General features: G+C 55.3%; 1 protein-coding gene across 1 annotated transcript in view; it reads left to right on the top strand.

Annotated features, from left to right (window-relative positions):
- The first annotated feature begins 6 nt into the window (after positions 1-6).
- ARRB1 (arrestin beta 1) overlaps positions 7-19,282 on the top strand; it is a 76,575-nt gene continuing 57,299 nt past the window's right edge. The window contains exon 1 of the mRNA XM_046684828.1: positions 7-178. Coding sequence (XP_046540784.1) covers positions 159-178 — 20 coding nt within the window. The 5' untranslated portion in view covers positions 7-158. The remainder of the gene's footprint in view (positions 179-19,282) is intronic.

Below are 19,282 nucleotides of genomic sequence, written 5' to 3'. Positions count from 1 at the left end.
GGGCGGCGGGCGGGGACGCGGCGGGGGCGGCGGCGGCCGGTCGCGCGGAGGAGGCGGAGCAGGGAGCCAGGAGCCGACGGCCCGCGCTCCTCCTGCCGGCCGGGGATTTTCCAGCCGGGGAGCTGACGCCGCGCACCTCCCTGCGGCCGCCGCGGACCATGGGCGACAAAGGGACACGGTGAGTGCGGGCGGCGGCCGGGCCCGCTGCGTGGGGGCGACCTGGGCGAGGGCGCGGGCGGGGATTCGAGGCTACGTCCTGGCTCTGCGATCGCTGTCCCCCAGGACCGCCGACGCCTGGCGCCCCGGCACTCAGCTCTCCTGTCCCCGAGGTCTCCACTGTGGTGGGGGTTCCGAGAGGAGAGGACCGGGCCACCCTATCTGGCTCGCGGCTCGTGGCTGCCGCCGAGACACACTCACACACGCACGCTGACGCCCAGCACTGGCCAGCGGGCGCGGAGACACACAGAGGCAGGTTGACAGATACACTCGCTCATGTGGACACACGGGCACACTCATTCATAGCGACGCTCATGCTGGCACATACCCTGTTATACACTGCCACACGTTCATCACATACAGTGACACACGGTTGCACACTCACTGGTACACCCATTCTTGCTGACAGTCATGTTGGCATATGCAGGTCACACTCCAACAGACACCAACTCTAACACACCTTCACGCCAGCACACACATGTTGGCCTACACTGACACACACGTACGCTGTCACTTGCACTCCCTGTAACAAACACTGATACTGGCACACACACGTTGTTGCCCTTACTGTCATGAACGCTTGTGCTGGCACATACCTCACCAACACAGTGTCCACAAGACCGTACCAACGCGGACCCCCCAGACACACATCAGGCTAATGCCCATGCAGCCTGGCACCCCATGGTCACGAGCTAACAGACCCTGGGGCTGTTGACACACTGACTGCAGTTCCCACATAGTGAGAAGTGGAAACACACACACACATCACACAGGGTGGGAGGTCCCCCCTGGAGCCTGGGAAAAATGCATCCCATCCACTCTGTTTCCTTTTCCTCTGACCTCCAAGGCCTGGGGTGGGGGGGGGGGGGGGGGGGGGGGGGGGTGAGGGGTGGCCAGGATCTCTTTGGAGCTGGGGGTGGAGAGAGGGGCTCCAGTCTTCTTAGGAGTCTGCCCTGCCTCAGAGGGGGAGAGGCTGTGCCTCTGAAATGGGAAACTGGGACAAAAGGGGGAGGGGGCTGGGGCCCAAGACAAGCCCTGGCCAGGCGCTCAGCCTGGTCACCTGGTTCTGCCCCTCTTCTCTGCCCACTTCCTAAGTTCTGATAGAAGCTTGTCACTCGTCTCCTCCCCTCGCTCTTTCTGCAACCCCGCTTTTTCATCTTTTTCTTCCTTGACCCTCTTCTCTCATTGTGCGCCACTCCTCCTCTCTTCCCTCTCTCCACCCTTCCTCTCTCTCTCCTTGCTTCCAATAACTATTTATTGAGCACCTGCTGTGTACTAGGCATAGTGTGGAGATCAAGAATGTGCAAGACCCGCTCCCTCCCTGGTGGAGCTAACAGCCCTGTGGTCATCACGTTTCAGGACCACTGACAAAGCAATTTCACACCCACTGCCATCTGACACTCTCTCTCAACAGCAGGAGAAAGGTCCTTCAGAGATTATTTCCATTTTCCAGAAGAAGAAATTGAGGCTCAGAGATAACTTGAGCTTCTAAGGTTTAGAAACTGTTTCCCAGCCATCCTCCTGACAGTTCTTCAAGGAGGTGAATTTTCCTCTTCCCGTTTTCTGGAAGAGGAACCAGAGCTCAGAGAGGTTACCCGACTTGCTGAAGGTCAAGAGGGGTCAGAGGCAGGGGAGAGGTTGGAGCCCACCCGGGCCGTTTCTCCATGGCTCACGCTCAGGCGCTGCCTCCCTGCCCTGTGCGTGGAGGCCCAGGCAGATGGGGGAGGCTGCGGAAGATCACGAGGCGTCTGTATTCACCTTGATGGCTAGTCCCCATTGCAGCCGGCTGGCCAGCACCGTGACCCAGGTCTGTGTCCTCAGCAGGAGGAGGTGTGACTCTCTCCTCCACCATGTCCGTGTGCCCCAAAGCCAAGATCCTCCTGCCCAGTGAGGTTGGACTTTTCTCCCTGCAGGGAGTCGAGAGTCTTTGTCCTTCTCCTTCCTTCTCCTGTGCTGCTTCGCCATCAGGGTGACTCAGCTCCTCTTGGGCCTTGGTTTGCCTCCCCGTGACTTGGGGAGGAGTGTCACTGCTCCCCTGCTGGAATCAGCCGTCAGCAGGTTGGGGACACCATGAGCAGCCAGGCACCTGTTGGAGACCCTGTCTTTGGGACCAGGGCCTTTTCCGTTACTCCGCCTGGTCTGCCTCTAACTCACCGGGGGAACTTCGGGACCTTGGGCATTGTCTTCACCTTTCTGGACCTTAGTTTTCCCACCTGTATATTGGAGCTATCAACACTACTTAAAATTTTCAGGGCTCTCCTTGTGTTTACTGGATTCATTGGGCAGGGCGGGAGGTGCTGGCTGAAGCCTGGAGCCCAGGCCTGGCTCAGCTCCACCCAATGGTGGCCCTGCTCTCCCTCTCAATCTCCCTTGTAGCCCCAAGAGGCCTCCCTCTCCCTTCCAGACAGGTTTCCTGAGTAATTTGGAAGCGAAGGGCAAGATCAATAATGGGCTGTACCTTGCGTTGTTCCATCAGCCGTGGGGTTCTACTTTGTCTCTGACTTAGAGGAGGAGACCGCACATCGCGATACTCTGAGGATCCGGAGTCATCGCAAACATCCCTGGGCCTGGACTTGCACCGCCCCTATCAAAGTGACAGTGAGAATGTCAGAAACTGGCACTGCCCTGTAGGAGCTCCCAGAGTCAAGAGGGTAGAGGGGATGAGACAAAGCCCCCGATAGGCCTAGTTACATGGCACGGAGCATGATGAGTGCTCCCACGAGGTGCTCTGAGAGCAGCCCCAAATTCAGTCAACAAATGCAGCCTGAGCGCCAGGGGATGGGGCTCAGAGGTGAATGGCTTTACTCTGTCCCCAGAGGATTTGGAACAGAGCAGATGACTATAATGCAGGGTGACATGTGCTGTGGGAGGCCTAAGGAGGAGTCCTCAACCCAGTCCCAGCGGGGGGCATGGTGAGGGAAGCTTTCCTGGGAAAGAGGTGGCCTTGGAGTGGCTGCACTTCATCTAGAAGGATGAAGAAGCCAAGGGGGTGGGATTGGGGACGTCATCCCTGGCTGAGGGGGCAGAACGTCCAAAGGCTTGGAGGCAATGAAGCAACACGTGCAGCCTGCGGCTTGGGATGGGGCCGAGGGGTGAAACTTAGAGGGTGAACCCGGGCCAGTCATCAGACAGCCTGGAATGTCAAGCTCAGGAGAGGATTCTGTCCTGAAGCGATGGTGATTCAGAGAGCAGTGTGGGGAGGGGAGGGATGGAGCCGATTTTCGTTTCAGAGGGAGCCTTTGGCAGTGGCAAGGAGGGTGGATGCGAGGAGCCAGCTTGGAAGCAGGGAGACCAGCGAGGAGGCTGAGGAGGAGCCCAAGAGAAGGCGAGATCTGAACTAAGGCTGTGGAGAAGATGGAGCTGAGAAACAGGAATACGGAGGTGGAGTCCGGCAGCCTGACTGGCTGGGCATCTGGAATGTGTCGGAGGTTTACGTGCGCGATCTCACTTGGTTTTCCCAATGATCCTGTTAATGGAGGGCGTGTTGTTCCCATTTTACAGATGGAAAAAGCAGACTAGGAGAGATTCAGTAATTTGTCCATTGCCATTCAGCCCATGAGCTTCTGAACCCAAGCCTGTCCGCCCACAAAGCCCTTCTGCTGCTCCACACTTTCCCCCGGAAGGCGGGGGCTTGTCTGCCTCACAGTTGGCCTCCCCAACATCCCTGGTGGCCCCATTCTCAAGTTGTACATCCCTTCTGGTTCTTGCTGTTCCCTCTAACTTAATTGGCAACAGGAAGGATCAGAGTTAGACGACAGGAGGGACTTCCTGAGAGGCAGTGGGATGGAATGGAATTTCCTTTCCTACAGCTGTTTATGAACTCTTCTTTTTGGCAGGGAGGAGGGGGTGTGTGATGGGGACACGTAATCACCAGCTCTCTGTGAACCTTGGCTGTTGTCTTTCTTGGTGGTTAAGCTCTGTATGACCCATCTTGGCTGGAACATGGGGAAGTCGTGTGGCTTTGGCCAGGGCTGCTTGTGGGGCTACTGGGAGCGGAAGTGTTGAGCCTGACCCGCCATCTCTTATCTTTGATTCTAGGGTGGCCTCTGAGCTTCAGACTTCTTTGCAGCTCTTTTCCTTCCAAGTCTGGGCCCCCTTTCCTGAGGCTGAAGCCTCCTATTGACATGGGTTCATGGGTTCTGAGTGGTGGGCTTGCCACACCTCGGGGCTGCTGCAATGGAAGAACAACAGGCCAGGAGTCAGCATGCCCTGCATGGCCTCCTGGCCTCTGCCAGGCCATCCTCCACTGCTGCCAGAGTGACCCCGCTGACCATCTCACCGAGGCCTGCAGGGGGGCGCAGCTTGGCAGGGAGCCAGACTAGTGGTTAAGGAAAATGTAGGGAGGCTGCTGCATAGATGGGTCTGGATCTTGGGGCGGGGATGGAGGTGGTGGGTGTGGATCTCGGGGTAGGGATGGAGGTGGGGTGTCTGCATCTCAGGGTAGGGAGGGAGGAGGGAGGCAGGGATTTGAAAGCCTTTGGTTTAGAGATAGTAGTTGACTTGGGGAATCTGGATAACATGGTGCAGGGAGAAGGTATGGCTGTGGAGAGAGGATGGTTAGGGACAGCTGGGGTCTTGGAAAGCACCAATGCCTGAGGGTAGAGACAGGAGGGAGGAAACAGGGGAGGCTGTGTCCTGGGGGCCAAAGAAGCAGGGAAGGACCAACAGAGGACGAGCTTGGGAAAGATCCCTGGGATTTAGCCAGAAGGCAGTGGCTGGTGACCCAGTGAGAGGGGTTTTAGTGGAGTGATCAGGGCAAAGCAGGAGGACCTGCTTTTCTCCATGTCTGGAGCTGGGGTGAGCCTCTGGGAGGATGGGTGTGAGGCCCTGGGCTGGGGCTGGTGGGGGCTGTGGGTTCGGGAACCTGGTGGGTCAGGCTCAGCTGGGGGGTAGGAAGGACATGGTGGAAATGTGACCTGGTCACAGGGGAGGCATGTGTGTGTTGGCACCTGCAAGAGGGGCATCTGACTCAGGCTGGGTCTTGGGGAAGGCTTCCTGGATGAGGTGCCCCCTGAGCTGGGTCTGGGGGCATGAGGAAGGCTTAGGTGTTCTAGATGGAAGGAAGACCCTGTGCCAAGGTGCAGATGGTAGGTACAGGTGCGGGAGAGTGAGGGGTTGAGGCTGCAGAGGAAGATGGTGCCGTGGCGAGCAGGCCTTGGGTGCTGGGGTTCATGGGTTTCATGGCACTGTCTCCCTCATTTACTCATGCTCCAGGTGCCTTTGTTCCCAGATGGGTGAGCTCCCAGTGGTTTGGGGCTATTTCTGTTTCCTGTTTGCTGGCCCGCTCTCCACCTCTGGGTCTGGTTCATGGGAGTTGCCCGGCAGGGATTTATCGACTGGACTGAGCTGCTTCCTCCTTTCTTGCCTCTGCTCTCAGCTCAGGGGCTCCCTCCATGCTGAAACTAGGTCTTTCCCATCAGGGAATTCTAAGGATGGGAGCCACGTTTCCCCTGTTAGACTCCGTGCTGTGGAGTGCTCCTCCATCAGGTCGGGAAGCGCTGCGGGAGGGGGATGGACCACCCCTATCAGAAGGGCGTTCACGCAGATGAAGCCTGCTTCTCCCCCAGCAGATGGGCTCCTGCAGGTGAGAGCCATGTCCTACATCAGCCTGGGGGCTTCCGAGGCGAGGATGGCTCCCCTGTTCTCTTGTGTCCAGTACGAACCCTGGGACTAGAACAGGTGTCCTCTCTACTGGTTCTTGGGCAGCCTCCCTCCCTCCTGTGTCCAGGATGGGTCCTGCCCCAGGGGTGGCCTGAGTCCTAGTAGAGGGTGTAGAAGAGAGGAGGTGGGGCAGGATGGGGTGGCTACTTTTGAGAGAGGAACAAAGGACTCTTGTCCCAGCCCCCTCTCTCCCTCCCCAAGGGGCCCTGGCAGGGTCGTCTCTCTGGAGACACGCCTCCTCCTTCCTGGGACTGGCCCCATCTTTAGTCCTACTTCGGAAGAACTGCTTGTTCCTTCCCAGGAGACCTTGTGGCAGATGAGGCCCCCAGGAGGCCAGGCCCCAGGGACCGGACCAGACAGGTCCCTGGAGTTCTGTGTGACTGAAGTCACCACAGCCACTGTGCAACTTTCCCTCTGTCTGGGGCTGGGCTGGCCCAGCCAAGACCACAGCTGGCCCGGTGGGCCCTCCTGTACCTGAAGAGGGATCTCTCTGTTGGTCTAAAGAGTCTGGAGCAAGGCCAGGTGCTGTGGCCGATGTCAGGCCAGCAGGAGGCAGGACTCCTCCCTCAAGGTCTGAGTCTGTCTCTCCAGGGTGCACCCAGAGCCCAGAAAGAGAGCAAGTGTGAGCCAGGATGAGCAGGAGCTGCCTCCCACACTGGCCCCACAACTCATCCTCCTGGTCCTTTTGCAGCTTCATCCCCTTCCCCTGGCCTGTGCGGTCAATAGGTGTGGATGCGTTTTGACAGAGGGCCAGGGGAGGGAGTGAGGCGTGGACTGCTGGGATGTGCCATCTCAGGAGGGTCTCAGAGACGTGCTCTCTGCTTACTCATTGCTGTGTGACCTCCAGCACGACAGTCACCCTCTCTCGATCTTGGTGTCCCCGTGGAAGTCAAATCAGCCAGCATGTGAAAGGCCCTTCTCCCTGAGCCACCTCTTTCCTGTATTCTGCTAGCAGGTTTGGGGCTGACCTTTCTTCTGGGGGGGCAAGAAGTGGGGGATTGGGCAGCTCAGGCCTCTGCCACAGACCAGTGGGACTGAGACTGCTGGGGAGCTGGGCCTGGCGGGTGTGGGTTGCGCCCACAGGCTCTGATCCTCGCTCTAGCAGCCTCCCACCTCACAAAGCACCTGCAGTCCCCAGCAGGTCCTGTGAGGTTTCATTCTCTCTGCCCCGGCTGTTCCCTCCTCCTGGACACCCTCCTCTTAAGGCCCACAGTCTCCTCTGTGGTCTGATCCGCATAGACTAGATGCTGATGAACATGTGAGTAGGTTCTAGGAAGAACCAGATTTCCTGGTTTCAAATGCCAGCTCTGCCACTTCCCAGCTGGGTGACCTCCCCACAATTATTTAACCCCTTCTACGCTGCAGCTCCCTCGTCTGTGAAATGGGGTAGTAGCAGTGTCTGCACCACAGGTTGTTGTGAGGATTAAATGAGTTAAAATAGATACAGCTTGGAGACTGGCACAGGGCACTTGTATGTGAAGTCGCTCTTAGATGACCTCTTACTGGGTCTGCCCCCTCACCAGGCTGTGAGCTCCCCCAGGAAGGGACCCTATTTGACTCACTTGTGAGGCCCCAAAGGACTCAGCACAAGCTTGTTTTATCGTTGGCCCTTAGTACACAGGTGGCAGGCTGACCTACAAATGCCCTTCCTGTCCTTCAAGGACCAGATCACACGTGGCCTCCTCCTCCAGGAAGCCCTCACCGACCTCCAAGTGCCTTGTGACCTTTTTCTGCCATCTTCTCTCTCTTTTTTTTTCTCTCTCTCTGCATTCATCCCTCCCTCTCTACGTGGGTCCTGGTTATTTGCACACTTATGATGTCTTGTGTGAGGCCGAGGGCACCTGGCCTGGGTCTGTTGTCCTTAGCACCTGTGCAGACCGGGCATGGTACTGAGCTCCATAAATATTTGTTCAGCAAAGGAAGCTGAATGTAGGTGTTTCACTGTGAAAAGATATACTTGGGGAGTGAGCAAAGTGGTTGGTGAGGACAGTAGGAATCATTGCTGATTTTGAAGTATCTAAAAGTGGCCCAGAGCCACAGGCGTAAGATTATTCTTTGTGACCCAAAGGGCAGAGGTCACTGGATGATCGCTTTAGCTTGCTGTAAACCAGAGCTGCCTGGCAAGGGGACTGGTGGCTCATTCTAGTGTCTAGGCCTTTGCTTCTGCTGCTCCCCCATCTAGAGTGCCATCCTCACTTGTCCAAATCCTACTTTGCAAATAAGTGTCCCAGCCCTGGAGCCATCCCTTCCTGGCCCCTAGAAGGTCGCTTGCATTCATCATCCTCAGACATTTACTGAGCCTTTCCTGGGTCTGGGCAGTGGCCTGGGAGAGTAGGGAGCCCCCCCTTAGGGTGGACATCTGGACCTGGCTACAGCGTATCCAGTGTGGTTTGACCTGGCCTGAGGAGAGGACCATGGCTTCCGATGACCCACCCGTGATCAAGGAGCTCTTTATGCAGCTGGAGAGCCCTCCCTCGGCCGGATGGCAGAACACAGAACTCCCCATCAGTTTCCCATTGGGCAAGTACTCAGAACCCACCTAATTAGTGGGGACAGGGTTCTGGGCACTGGATCCAGCAGGCTGCGGTCATAAGCAGCTAATTAAACCACCCAAGAATTACTCTTTGGCTCAGAGGAGTGGAGGGAAGGGGGTGGTGAGGCTGAGAAGAGATGTGAGGAGGAGAGATGCTATCCAGGGAGGGTTCAGACCTTGGGCCCACTGAGAAAGGGAGCAGGAAGTGGGGAAAGAGGGTAAGGGAGCAGAGAGAGACACGGGCAGGCAGACAGATGAGAGAGGGTGCTATCTGGGGACAGCACCCAAGTGAGATGAATCCAGGGCAGGGCCTCTGGTCTGGGAGATAGGGACCCCACTTGTTCACTGTCCCTGTGATAGCATGGACGAGCTGTCTTTCTCTTTGGGCCTCAGTTTCTCCATGTGTCAAGCAGGAAGTAGGAGAGGCGTTGGCCTATAAGGTCTCTAGGACACTTCCCTTCCTGCTTCTACAGCTGGAAGGGGAGAGGGCGAACACAGCAGGCTGTGTTCTCTGCCCGATAGTTTGGCCTCGCATCCCTGTCTTCGGGCAGCGGCAGGTGTGTGCGGGTCTGATCCAGCTGCAGATTGAGTTGCTGGAGGTGAATCAGAAGGGAAGGCAGTTGGAGGCAGCAGGTGAGCCCTCGGCCTCTGTCCTGCTTTATCCCTGCCCTGTCCTCATGACTGTCCCCTGGGTCCCAAACTAGTGTCCTCAGCGAGTGACCATTTAAGGCTGAGCAGTGTCTTTTCCATCAGTCTAGGAATTTCCCAAGTGGCACCCCGAGGTGAGGCTCTTGGAGGGTAGAGTCACGAAGTTTGGAGTGTGGATTTCAGAGTCAGATAGACTAGGCTTTGCCATCCAGCAATGTTGCTCACTATGTCCCTGACCTTGGGCGAGGGTCTTTGGGCGTCAGTTTTCTCGTTTGTGAAATAGGTATAATAATGTCACTACTGCATGAGGTTGCAGTGGGCAGAGAGGGTAAGGACTTGATAAAAAGTCATTGTTACTGTTCAAGACCCACTGTGGATCCCAGCTTTTCTGTCTGCCTCTGCCCACATTCCCTTCCTCCTCCTGGCCTGTCCAGGACTGCGTGCACAGCTGGGTGTATGGGGTGCATAGTGGGCCCGAGGAGAAGCTCAGATGATGGCAGGAAAAGGAAGTGAGATTGCCCAGGCCAGGGAGGGGTGGAGCAGTGTGGTGTTGGGGCACCCCGGGCCCCTTCCCTTTTGGCCCCTCACCCATGGCAGATTCTCTAGGAGGAAGTGGGAAGAACTTGGGGGACAGGAAGCTGGGGGTGGGGACGGGCTTTGAGGAGGGCCCCTGGCCTCTCTCCCTTAGCCCCCACCCCCAGGTGCCGGGTGCAGAGCCCAGAGCCTGGTTTTCGGCCAGAGAAGCGAGCAGGCCACTATTTCAACAGCCCTTCCTGGTTCCCAGCCCCTAGTGGGAGGTGCCTGCTTGGAGCTGGGTCACTTGGAAAGCAGTGCTCACCACGGAGGTCTGCGAGGTCTGGAGGACAGGCAGCGAAGGAGAAGAGAGCCCCCTCCCCTCCCCAGCCTCTCCCTGCAGCGCCGGGCTGAGACATGCCAGGGCCTCTGACTCCAAGGAAGCTGGTTATATAACTCAGCACAACTCCCTGCTTCCTTCTTCCATTCCTCCTGGAGGGGCAGAGGAGGAGATGCCGCTTGGCTCAAGATTCCTGGGCCCCAGAGGTCATTGTGACCATTCCCTCCCTGGGTAGTGGTACATACTGCCCATGCCATTCTGGGAGGAGAGCTGCGTGTGCTGCCTTACTGCAGGCCACTGGAGTTGGCTCTGCGCACTGCCCCCTTCCCACACTCCTGGGAGCAGAGCTACAAAGGGGAGAATTCTCATTAGGCGAAACAGGCCATGTCCTGAGATACTTTGTCTGCAAAGTGCCCCCAGAGGGAGCTGGCCTCTCTGCAGCCAGAGGAACAAACAGCCAGCATTTTTCAGCTTATTCCACTCAATTTCACAAACATGTCTTGTGCACTTCCTGGGTGCCAGGCCCAGACCTCCCTTCAAGCCACGTCCCCTGAAGCTGTTTGGCCCAACCCAGTGGCCTGTCTCTCCACTAGTGGGAAGCTGCTTTAAGGAGTGGCTCGGTTCCTGTCTCCCACCTAAGACCATGCCATTGCTGGGGCCTGGCCCTCCTGGGTTCTGGGGTGGCAGGGGACATTATGACGAGGATGCCACCCCCTGGGGGCCTCTGGACTAGGCATTTCCAGGGTTGGCTTATACTCTTTCTGTTCGGCCACCCCTGTGCTTCTGAGGAGATTCCCGTGAACTAATACTTCTGTGAGTATCTGCCACGTTGTAGGCCCTGTGCTGGGTGCCTGAGGATGAAGAGGAAGCGGACAAGTCTTGGCCCTGTGCTGCTCATGTCTTTTAGGGGAGAGGGGATAGATCCTCACACCATGCTCTCAGACGCGGTAATGGTGATTGTTTACACTGGGGGCAGAGCAAGCCCAGCGGTTAGGGGTCAGAGGCAGCTCCTTAGAAGGGGGAACATGTGGGGCCAGCCCCGTGGCCAAGTGGTTAAGTTCGTGCGCTCTACTTCCGCGGCCCAGGGTTTCGCCGGTTCAGATCCCGAGCGCGGACATGGCACCGCTCATCAGGTCATCTGAGGCGGCGTCCCACATAGCAGAGCTAGAAGGATCTGCAACTAGAATATACAACTATGTACTGGGGGGCTTTGGGGAGAAGAAGAAGAAGAAGAAGAAAAAAAGAGATTGGCAACAGATGTTAACTCAGCTGCCAATCTTTTTTTTTTTTTTTTTTAAAGGGGGGGCCATGGAGCAGCCTTTGGAAGGGGAGTTTGAGGTGAGCCAGAGGTGATGCTCGTCTTGGCGGTCTCTGTGACAGACATTTTCAGCTGGGACTGACTGCCTTCATCCAAGACTTGAGAACTCACCGTGTGCCAGGCACAGTCTCAGGCCTTCACTTCACCTGCAGTCAGTAAGGGGCGCCCTGGGACTGTAGATTGAGAACAAAAAACTCTAGGGTGACAAGTGGAAGTTCTGCCCTGAGGCATCACAGGGAGTGTTTGGGGGCCCAGACAGAGGAAACCAGCAGGTATGTGAGGAGACACGGGGCTCAGCAAACAGACCCTGGGAAACCAGGGTCTCCTGCACCCAGAGCAAAGGCTTCCCTCAGGCCCAGAAGACCCTACAGAGGTAGGACAACTGTTCCATTTCAATGGACGTGGAATAGTTGGGAAACTATGTCTTAGGAGAAAGGCTCTCGGATTTGGGGCTGTGCGGGGTTCCCGGGGGACATGTGGGCTGTCTCTGCAGCTCTGAGGGCTGGGAGTGGGATGGGGCCCTCACCTCACCTCTACTGGTAGCTTTGTGTCTCTGGGCAAGTTTTTCAGCCTCTGGGCATAACGTTTCCATCCTTTCTCTGTGGTATCTGTGCTAATGAAAACAGCCAGCACAGCGAATGGGTGATTTTCTTATGGGTCTGCATGGCCCCAAGGCAGTGGAAGAAGCCTGGAAGCCTCTTTCAACTCAGTAAGGAGAACTTTTTTTTTGCAACGGATTTTTTTTCAATACCCTAAAAATGACAAAGATGATCATATGGCATAATCGAGTGGTTAATATGCACATATTCATTTCTCCTATTATTTAGAGTGCTGACTTCAGCAGCAGCAACGCAGGATGCATACTTGAAACAATCCAGCCATCTCTGATGTTCACCGTTTTGCAGAGTCAACTTTGGGGGGAAAAAAAAAGATTAAAGTTTTTTAGTAGGAAGAACTTTGAAACAAAGAACTGTGACCCAGTCCCAGACGGAGCCCTGAGTCAGCCCTGGCTCCTTTGAGTGTAGAGCAGGGGTCAGGGTGCACTGAGCTCCATGGAGAAGAGAACCCTAACCCTCCGGGCACCCAGCCTGGTGGTGGTGGATGCATGTCCCCGTCACCAAAGTGCTTTTCTTCTTCCCCTTCCACTGCCACCAGCTCAGTCCAAGCCCCACTTCTGTCCTGGACTGTTGCAGTAGTCTTCTGGCTGCTGTTCCTCTGCTCAGTCTAAACCCCCCCAAACCCTCCTCTTGCTCTGAAATTCACATCTGACCCTGTCCTTACAGCTTAAAAACCCATCAGTTGCTCCTCGTTTCCTAACGGGCAGTCCACATTCTTCACTGGAGGCCCTTTGTGGTCTGGCCAAACTTCCTCCCCACGCGTCTTTCCTAACTCTCCCCACTACACAGCCAATACTCTGGCTTCGATGACTTTTTTGGATGTTCCTCCTTTGTACTTCCACACTTCTGTGCGTTTGTTCAAGCCGGTCTCTTTGTCTGGAACGCCTTCCTCCTCTGACTGGTGAAAGCTTCCTTGTATTTTAAGGTTGAAACTAACCTTAATGCAGTTCAATGGAATACGTTGCACTGGGCACCTGCTGCGTGCTTGGGCGTGAAGCCTCTGTGCTCTCTGCCCAGACAATCAGTGCCCTCCTCCATGCTGCCTTAGCACCTTGCAGGCTTCCAGGACAGCACGTTGTATCGTAGTTGGCTGCTGACCAGTCAGTTTCCTGTGCTAGAGGGCTGACGTGTGTCTGGTTATCTCTCGGACCTCCAGTTCCCGATAGGGGCTGGCACAGCTGGGCGAGGTCCAGGTTTGCAGAAGTGCATTGAAGCTGCAATACAAGCACCACACACACACAGGCCTGTTAGGCTCCAAATGCCAGAATTGGGTGGGCAATGAGTCAGGGAAGATTTCCCGGAGGAAGTGAGGCCTGAGCTGCTGGCCCAAAGGAGAAGCACTCTTTCCCTCTTCTCACTTCCTTCCTGGCCCTGCTGCTGAAAGAAAACAGCTGAAACTGACTTTGAAAAGGGAAATGTATGCATTTTAGATCAGGGGTCAGGATCTTCTATCCTGGAGATGATTAAAGCATGGCCCTCCCTCCCTCCCTCCCTCCCTTCCTTCCTTCCACACACATTTTCTGAACCTCTAGGATATGCCAGATGTTGGTGCTACAAAAATGAATTAAATAAAACATGTCTTTATATTTTTGTATCTTCTTAATGTTCATGCTGGAACCTGCTCTTTCCTTTTTCTGGGTTTCATTGGATGTGAGTTCAGGTCTTGGCATGTCACTTAGAGCTCTGTGACTCTGGGAAGGTCATGTCACCTTTCTGAGCCTTAGTTTTCTTATGTGCCCCACGCAGGTAATAATACCCTCCTCATAGGTTGCGGTTGATGATGTGTGTGAGGTGCCGAGCCGGTGCTTTGACAGTGGTTCCTCATTAAGCGGGAGCCATTCTCAGACTGGAAGCTTCCTGAGGGTAGTGGCCCTGTCCACTGTGTCCTCAGTGCCCAGCGCAGGCCAGGCACACAGTGTGTTGGGGTGATCAATCATTCCCGTTTTCCTGGGACTATCTCAGTATCTTGGGAAACCCCTCAGTCCTGAGTGAATGGGGACAGTTGGTCACCCTAGGCTGCGTTCTCCATAAGGATTTGCAGAATGGATATATGAATGAATGAATCATGAGGAAGGACAGAGGTGGTTCATGGACAAGCAAGAGCAAGTGCTGGGCGCCTGGCTTATGGGGTGAGAAGTGGTCTTGTGAAGGGCCTGGGAGGCCCAGCAGGTGGAAGGTGGGAGGTGGATATGGGACCCTCAGCAGGGTGTGGGAAGATATAAGGCCCTGAGTCTGTAAGGCTATTGCCTTCAAGCAGATTTCAGACTTCCAGGGTCCATGCGTGCTTCCTCTGACGCATCCAGGGAGAATGAAGTCATTGATTTCCACTTTTTCCAGGAAGGCCTATAATGAGCCCCGAGCTGCTCCTCTGCCTCGGAAGCTGGAGAGAGGCCTATTGCTTCTCGACCCGCTCTGTTCCAGTGTGTCTGCCCACTGCCTTCTGAGCTGTCCACTCCACACTGAGACAAGACTGGGCAGAGGCCTGGACTGGGAGGTGGAAGTGCAGGGCTGCAGCCCAATTCTCAGGTCCAGGCCCAGAGACTGAATGGAGCCTCAGTTTCTCTACCTGTTCCAAGGGGATACAGCCCTTCCTCCCAGGGTGTCTGTTACTTGTGGAAGGCCCCTTGGCATGCCTAATTCATAGTAGGTGCACACTGAGTGTCATTTGTTGTTCCCTTCTGTAACTGGGGACAATAAAACTGACTCTGCATACCTCCCAGGGCTGTTGTGTGGGCCAAATGGGATGTGGGATGTGGGAACTGTGTCATACCCTTCAAATATTTGGGGACGGGATTCTCAGTAAGACCCCTGCTGCCGGCCCAGGGTTCCAGGCACAGGTGGGGACTGACCCTGCAGGCCCAGACGTGGAAGGATCCTCCTGGGAATGTGCTCCAGCATCATAAAGAAACCCAGCGGTCCTGTGCATGTGAGCACACGTACACTGCAGGCATGTCCTGCGCTCAGATGAGCTCTGCTTCTCCTGAAATGATGGCAAGAGAGAGACAGACTTGGACCAACTGCAGGGAGGGCTTCGTAGCTGCAGGACACGTGACAAGAAGAAGGAATGTTCTCCGGAGCCTCGTCTGTCTGTTGGGCTGGAGGCAGGGCCTTTGTGAAGGCGAGTTGTGCTGGGATCGCCTCTGGGCCCTTCCTCCAGCCCAGAGGCGGATTCATCATGAGGCTGGTGCAGCTTCCGCTCCAGGCCCTTCACGCTCCAGGGCCCTTTCCACGCACTCAGGGATTTTGTGAGCTGTGCAAAATGAAGATATTTTTGTACTCTCTCTCTCTCTTTTTTTAAAGAGGGCTTCCAAACTCTGTGAACTTCAGGCTGGTTCAAGCCTTTAAGGCCGAGTGGTCCTTAATGCTGGGATATTGGTGCCATGTGGGCTGCGTGTCCTCAGGGAGGTCTCATCCCACCCTGTGGACGTGGTCATTAGTTAGAGCCCTCCCTGCTGATGCAGGATCTAAAAGGCATCTGGGGGAGCCACTTCTGGGCCAGGCCAACCCTGCAGCTCCTTCTTGCTGTGTAAGTAAGAGACTGGAAAGGCCTCTCTGCCCTCAAGCTTACTCGTCTGCAAAAGGGACATAACACTTACCTGAAAAGGTTGTAGAAAGGTTTAAATAATGCACCATAGATGAAGCTGCCTGGCACAGCCCTAGGCTTGTCATGGGAGCTCAGTAAATGTTGGTGGAAGCTGGATGGAGATGGCTCGGGGAAGCCCACCCCTTCCATTGAGATGGAGCCAGGTCTGCTGTCTGTCAAATTCACCTGCACTGTGCTGTGCCTGGTGCCAGGTGCTGGGGATGCAGGCTGCTTGGGGTGGGGGTGGGGGTCAGATGAGCTAGGAGGGTGAAAGTGTTTATGAGCTGTGGAGTACAGCTCCCTGGGAGGGGGTGTTGTAAACTGAGTGGCCCTTATGTGGGGAAGGGGCTGGGTGGAAGTCTGCACTGACCTTTCTTGCTCCTGGAGGGGGATGGAGGGTGGGGGAGTGAGGAGCCTGACCGGTTTTGTGTCTGAGAGAAGCTGCCTGGGCAGGCTGTGCTGACCTTTCCTGCTCAGGAAGGAAGCCAGGCCGGCCAGCAGGGTGTGCTGCCTCCCACTGCAGAGATGGGGAAGGGTAGCTTAGTGGTGGTTGCCTCCTATCTCTTCCAGCTTCTGTGCCTCCTTCAGGGAGGGGAGGGAAGAGGAGACTGGGCGGGCAATGAGGAAAGAGCATGAGCTTTGGTGTTAGGCCAGGTTTCAAATCCCACCCCAACTACTTGTTCAGTCTATGACCTTGAGATAGTTACGTAATCTTTCTGAACCTCAGTTTTCTCATCTTTAAAATGGGAATGATGATATCCCCCCCCCCCCCCCCAGGGTTATGGTAAGGCTTAAACAAGATAATGTAGGGCTTAGCACAGTGTCTGGCACATGGTGGGTGCTCAATAAATGCTGATTGTCCCTCTCTTCTGCCCCATGACCCTCATTAGCTTGTGTTGCACTCTCCCCATTTACCCATTTGTCTGCGCCCCCAGTTGGACTGTGGGCTCCCTGGGACCCACAGGGGCTGTGTTTTGTTTGTCTATCATTACATCCCAGGCCTGGCACAGTACCTTTGAGACACCTTGAACTGGGGCCAAGAAGCTACACGGGCCCAAATAAAAGAGCCTTAAGTTTTAGCCAGAAACTCACTGTGAACCTACTATGTGCTCCTGCTGGAGGCCGGCTCTGTGCTCTCTGCCCTGCAGAGCTCAAACGGCCACTTGTGACTTATTGTGACTCTCTGAACCCCTGACTTTGTTTTCTTTTCTTCCGAGCACTGGGCACCCCTGTAATCAAATCGTTATCTAGTTGGCATTTAAGATCTGCCTCTCTCCACTGGAATGCAAGGGCCACAAGAGCTGTGTCCCTGGATCCCCGTGCCTGGCACAGAGGGCATGTGTACATTTTTGTTGAATGAATGGCTGTTTTTTTTTCCCTCCTCTGAAGTCAGGCCTGGTGCCCCTCCCCCCGGCCCAGCTGCTTTCTAGGTGGGGCAAGTCGCCCTGCCTCTTTCAGCTTCAGTTTCCTCCTTAATATGGGGGGAATGGCCATCCCAGATAAGTCAAGTGCTCAGCTCTGCCTGGAACAAGGTAAGCGCCCAGTAATGTCAGCTGCTGGTTTTCAAAGGATCTCCAAGGGTCCTCCCAGTTCTGATCTTCAGTGACCTCTCGCCTCTGGCTGGGAGGAGACTGGGGAGAACATTCCATTCCTCGCAGACCCCCTCCCCTGGCCTCACAATGGATTCGGAGCTCAGTGCACACTGTTTATGTTTCCATGCAGAGTTTATTACCCAGCCCGGCCTTCTGCAATTAATTACCAGCAGAGCAAATAGCTTGTCCCTGGGAGGCTGGGCTTGGCATAAACATTTACATCCAGCCAGGGGCCGGCCCAGGGGCTGGGCTCTTCCCTCTAGCTTTTGGAACACAGAGGGATTAGAGGGTTAGGGCTGGGAGAGTTGGGGTGGGGTAGGGTGCCGAAGAGAAACAGTTTTCCTGGACTCTGCCTCAGCCCTGGAGGTGCCCGGCATGTGCTTTCTCTTTGACCTTCCTAATTACCCCAGAAGTAGAGGCCGTGTGTGCAGATGATGAAATCGAGGCTCCGCTGAATTAAGCAGTTTGCACAAGCCCACACAGCTTGCAGGAGTGGCAGCATTTAAAGGTTCGTGTGGCAGCTGCAGAGAAAATAGACTAGATAAAGAGAGGCTGGAAGTTGGGAAATCACTGAGGGATTGTTGGTTCATTCATTCATCCCGGATCTGTGGGGCCCCTGTGTGAAGTGGGCCTGAGGAGGCATTGGTGACTTGGTGACTGGGCTGTTTGCCCCCACACTGAATGCCAGAAACTCCTCCAGGATGGTCCCGATAACAGGCTAATGAGTGGCAGAGGGTGGCATCTCGGAGGGCCAGGAAGGGGGTGGCCTCCGTGGTCTCCAGTAGGCATAGCCTCGCCATCTTACACAGAGATGTGGCCTCGGAGGATCTTCAACAGGAAGGGCCCTGAGGTCAACCCACTGCTCCCAGCCTAGCGTCTGGGTGTCTAGATCCTCAAGCTCCTTCTCTGGGCAGAGACGTCCCAGAGTCTCAGAGAAGGCTTGACTCAAGGTTACCCAGCAGGAAGGCACAGCGGAGGCTCCTGCCAAGGGCTTTTCTGGTGCATTTATGTCTGAGCGGTGAAATGACTGATTGGCGGGGCTCATCACTGGCTGTCCCAATCTCGTGCCTCCTCCCCACTCCAGGGCCGTCACCGCTGTGTTTTCTGAAGACCCTTTCAGCTCAGAGATCCTCCTCCCCTCGACAGTCTTGCTGTGCAGATCTCTGGAGCCTCCTGCTGGAGGCCATTGTCCCTCTTTGCAGGGAGTCAGACTGAGAGCAGGGAGGACAAGGAGCAGGGCACTCCTGCCTCTGGACTCGTTTTGGACATGGTGTGCTGCCTGGATCCTGGAAGCCCTGGGCTGGGCAGGAGCCCATCCCTGCAGGTTCAGGCCATGGTGGAGACGGGCACTCAGCCTGAGCTGTCCACTCTGTGTCACCGGCACCCGGCCCAGAGCCTGGCACGTGGTAACTGATGCCCAGGAAAGGTGCGACTTGCAGGGTGAGTGAATGGCTGGCGGAAGATGAGGTCGTAGGGAAGGACACTCTAGTTTGGGAGGCAGGGCCTTCAGTCCAAGTCTCTACCACCAATGAACCTCAGTGTCACCTTCTGGGAGATGAGACAGAATAACAGTCCTCACTCACAGGGCCGTGGTGAGGGTCAGAAGGCCACAGTGACTATTCGCAATAGCCAAAAAGTGGGAACAAATGGCCCGAATGTCCATCAGTGGATGAATGGACAAACAAATTGTGCTCTATCCATACTGTAGATATTATTCAGCCTTAAAAAGGAATGAAGTAGTGATATATGTTATGACACGGCTGGACCTTGAAAACGTCATGCTAGGTGAAAGAAGCCAGACGCAAAGGCCACATCTTGTATGATCCCATTTATATGAAATGTCCAGAATAGATGCATCCATAGACACAGCCGACGTTGCTGGTTGCCAGGGGCTAGGGGTGGGGGTGGGTAGGAGAAGAAACTACTTATGGGGGAGGGATTTTACTGCGGAGTGATGGAAATGTTTTGGAACTAGACAGAGCTGGTGGTTTTGCACAACATTGCGAACATAATGCCTCTAATTGTTTAACTTTAAAATGGTAAATTTTATGTTATGTGAATTTCCCCTCAATAAATTATTTTTAAAAGTTGCTAATCAAAAAAAAGTAAGGCAGGGGCTGGCCTGGTGGTGTAGTGGTTAAGTTCGTGCACTCTGCTTTGGTGGCCTGGGATCCACAGGTTTGGATCCTGGGTGCAAACCTAGCACCACTCGTCAAGCCACGCTGTGGCAGCGTCCCACATAAAATAGAGGAAGATTGGCA

The sequence above is a fragment of the Equus quagga genome, chromosome 14 (assembly GCF_021613505.1).
Source record: "Equus quagga isolate Etosha38 chromosome 14, UCLA_HA_Equagga_1.0, whole genome shotgun sequence".
Lineage (NCBI taxonomy): Eukaryota > Metazoa > Chordata > Mammalia > Perissodactyla > Equidae > Equus > Equus quagga.
Note: the sequence above shows the minus strand (reverse complement) of the source record. Positions and strands in the feature narration are given on the sequence as shown.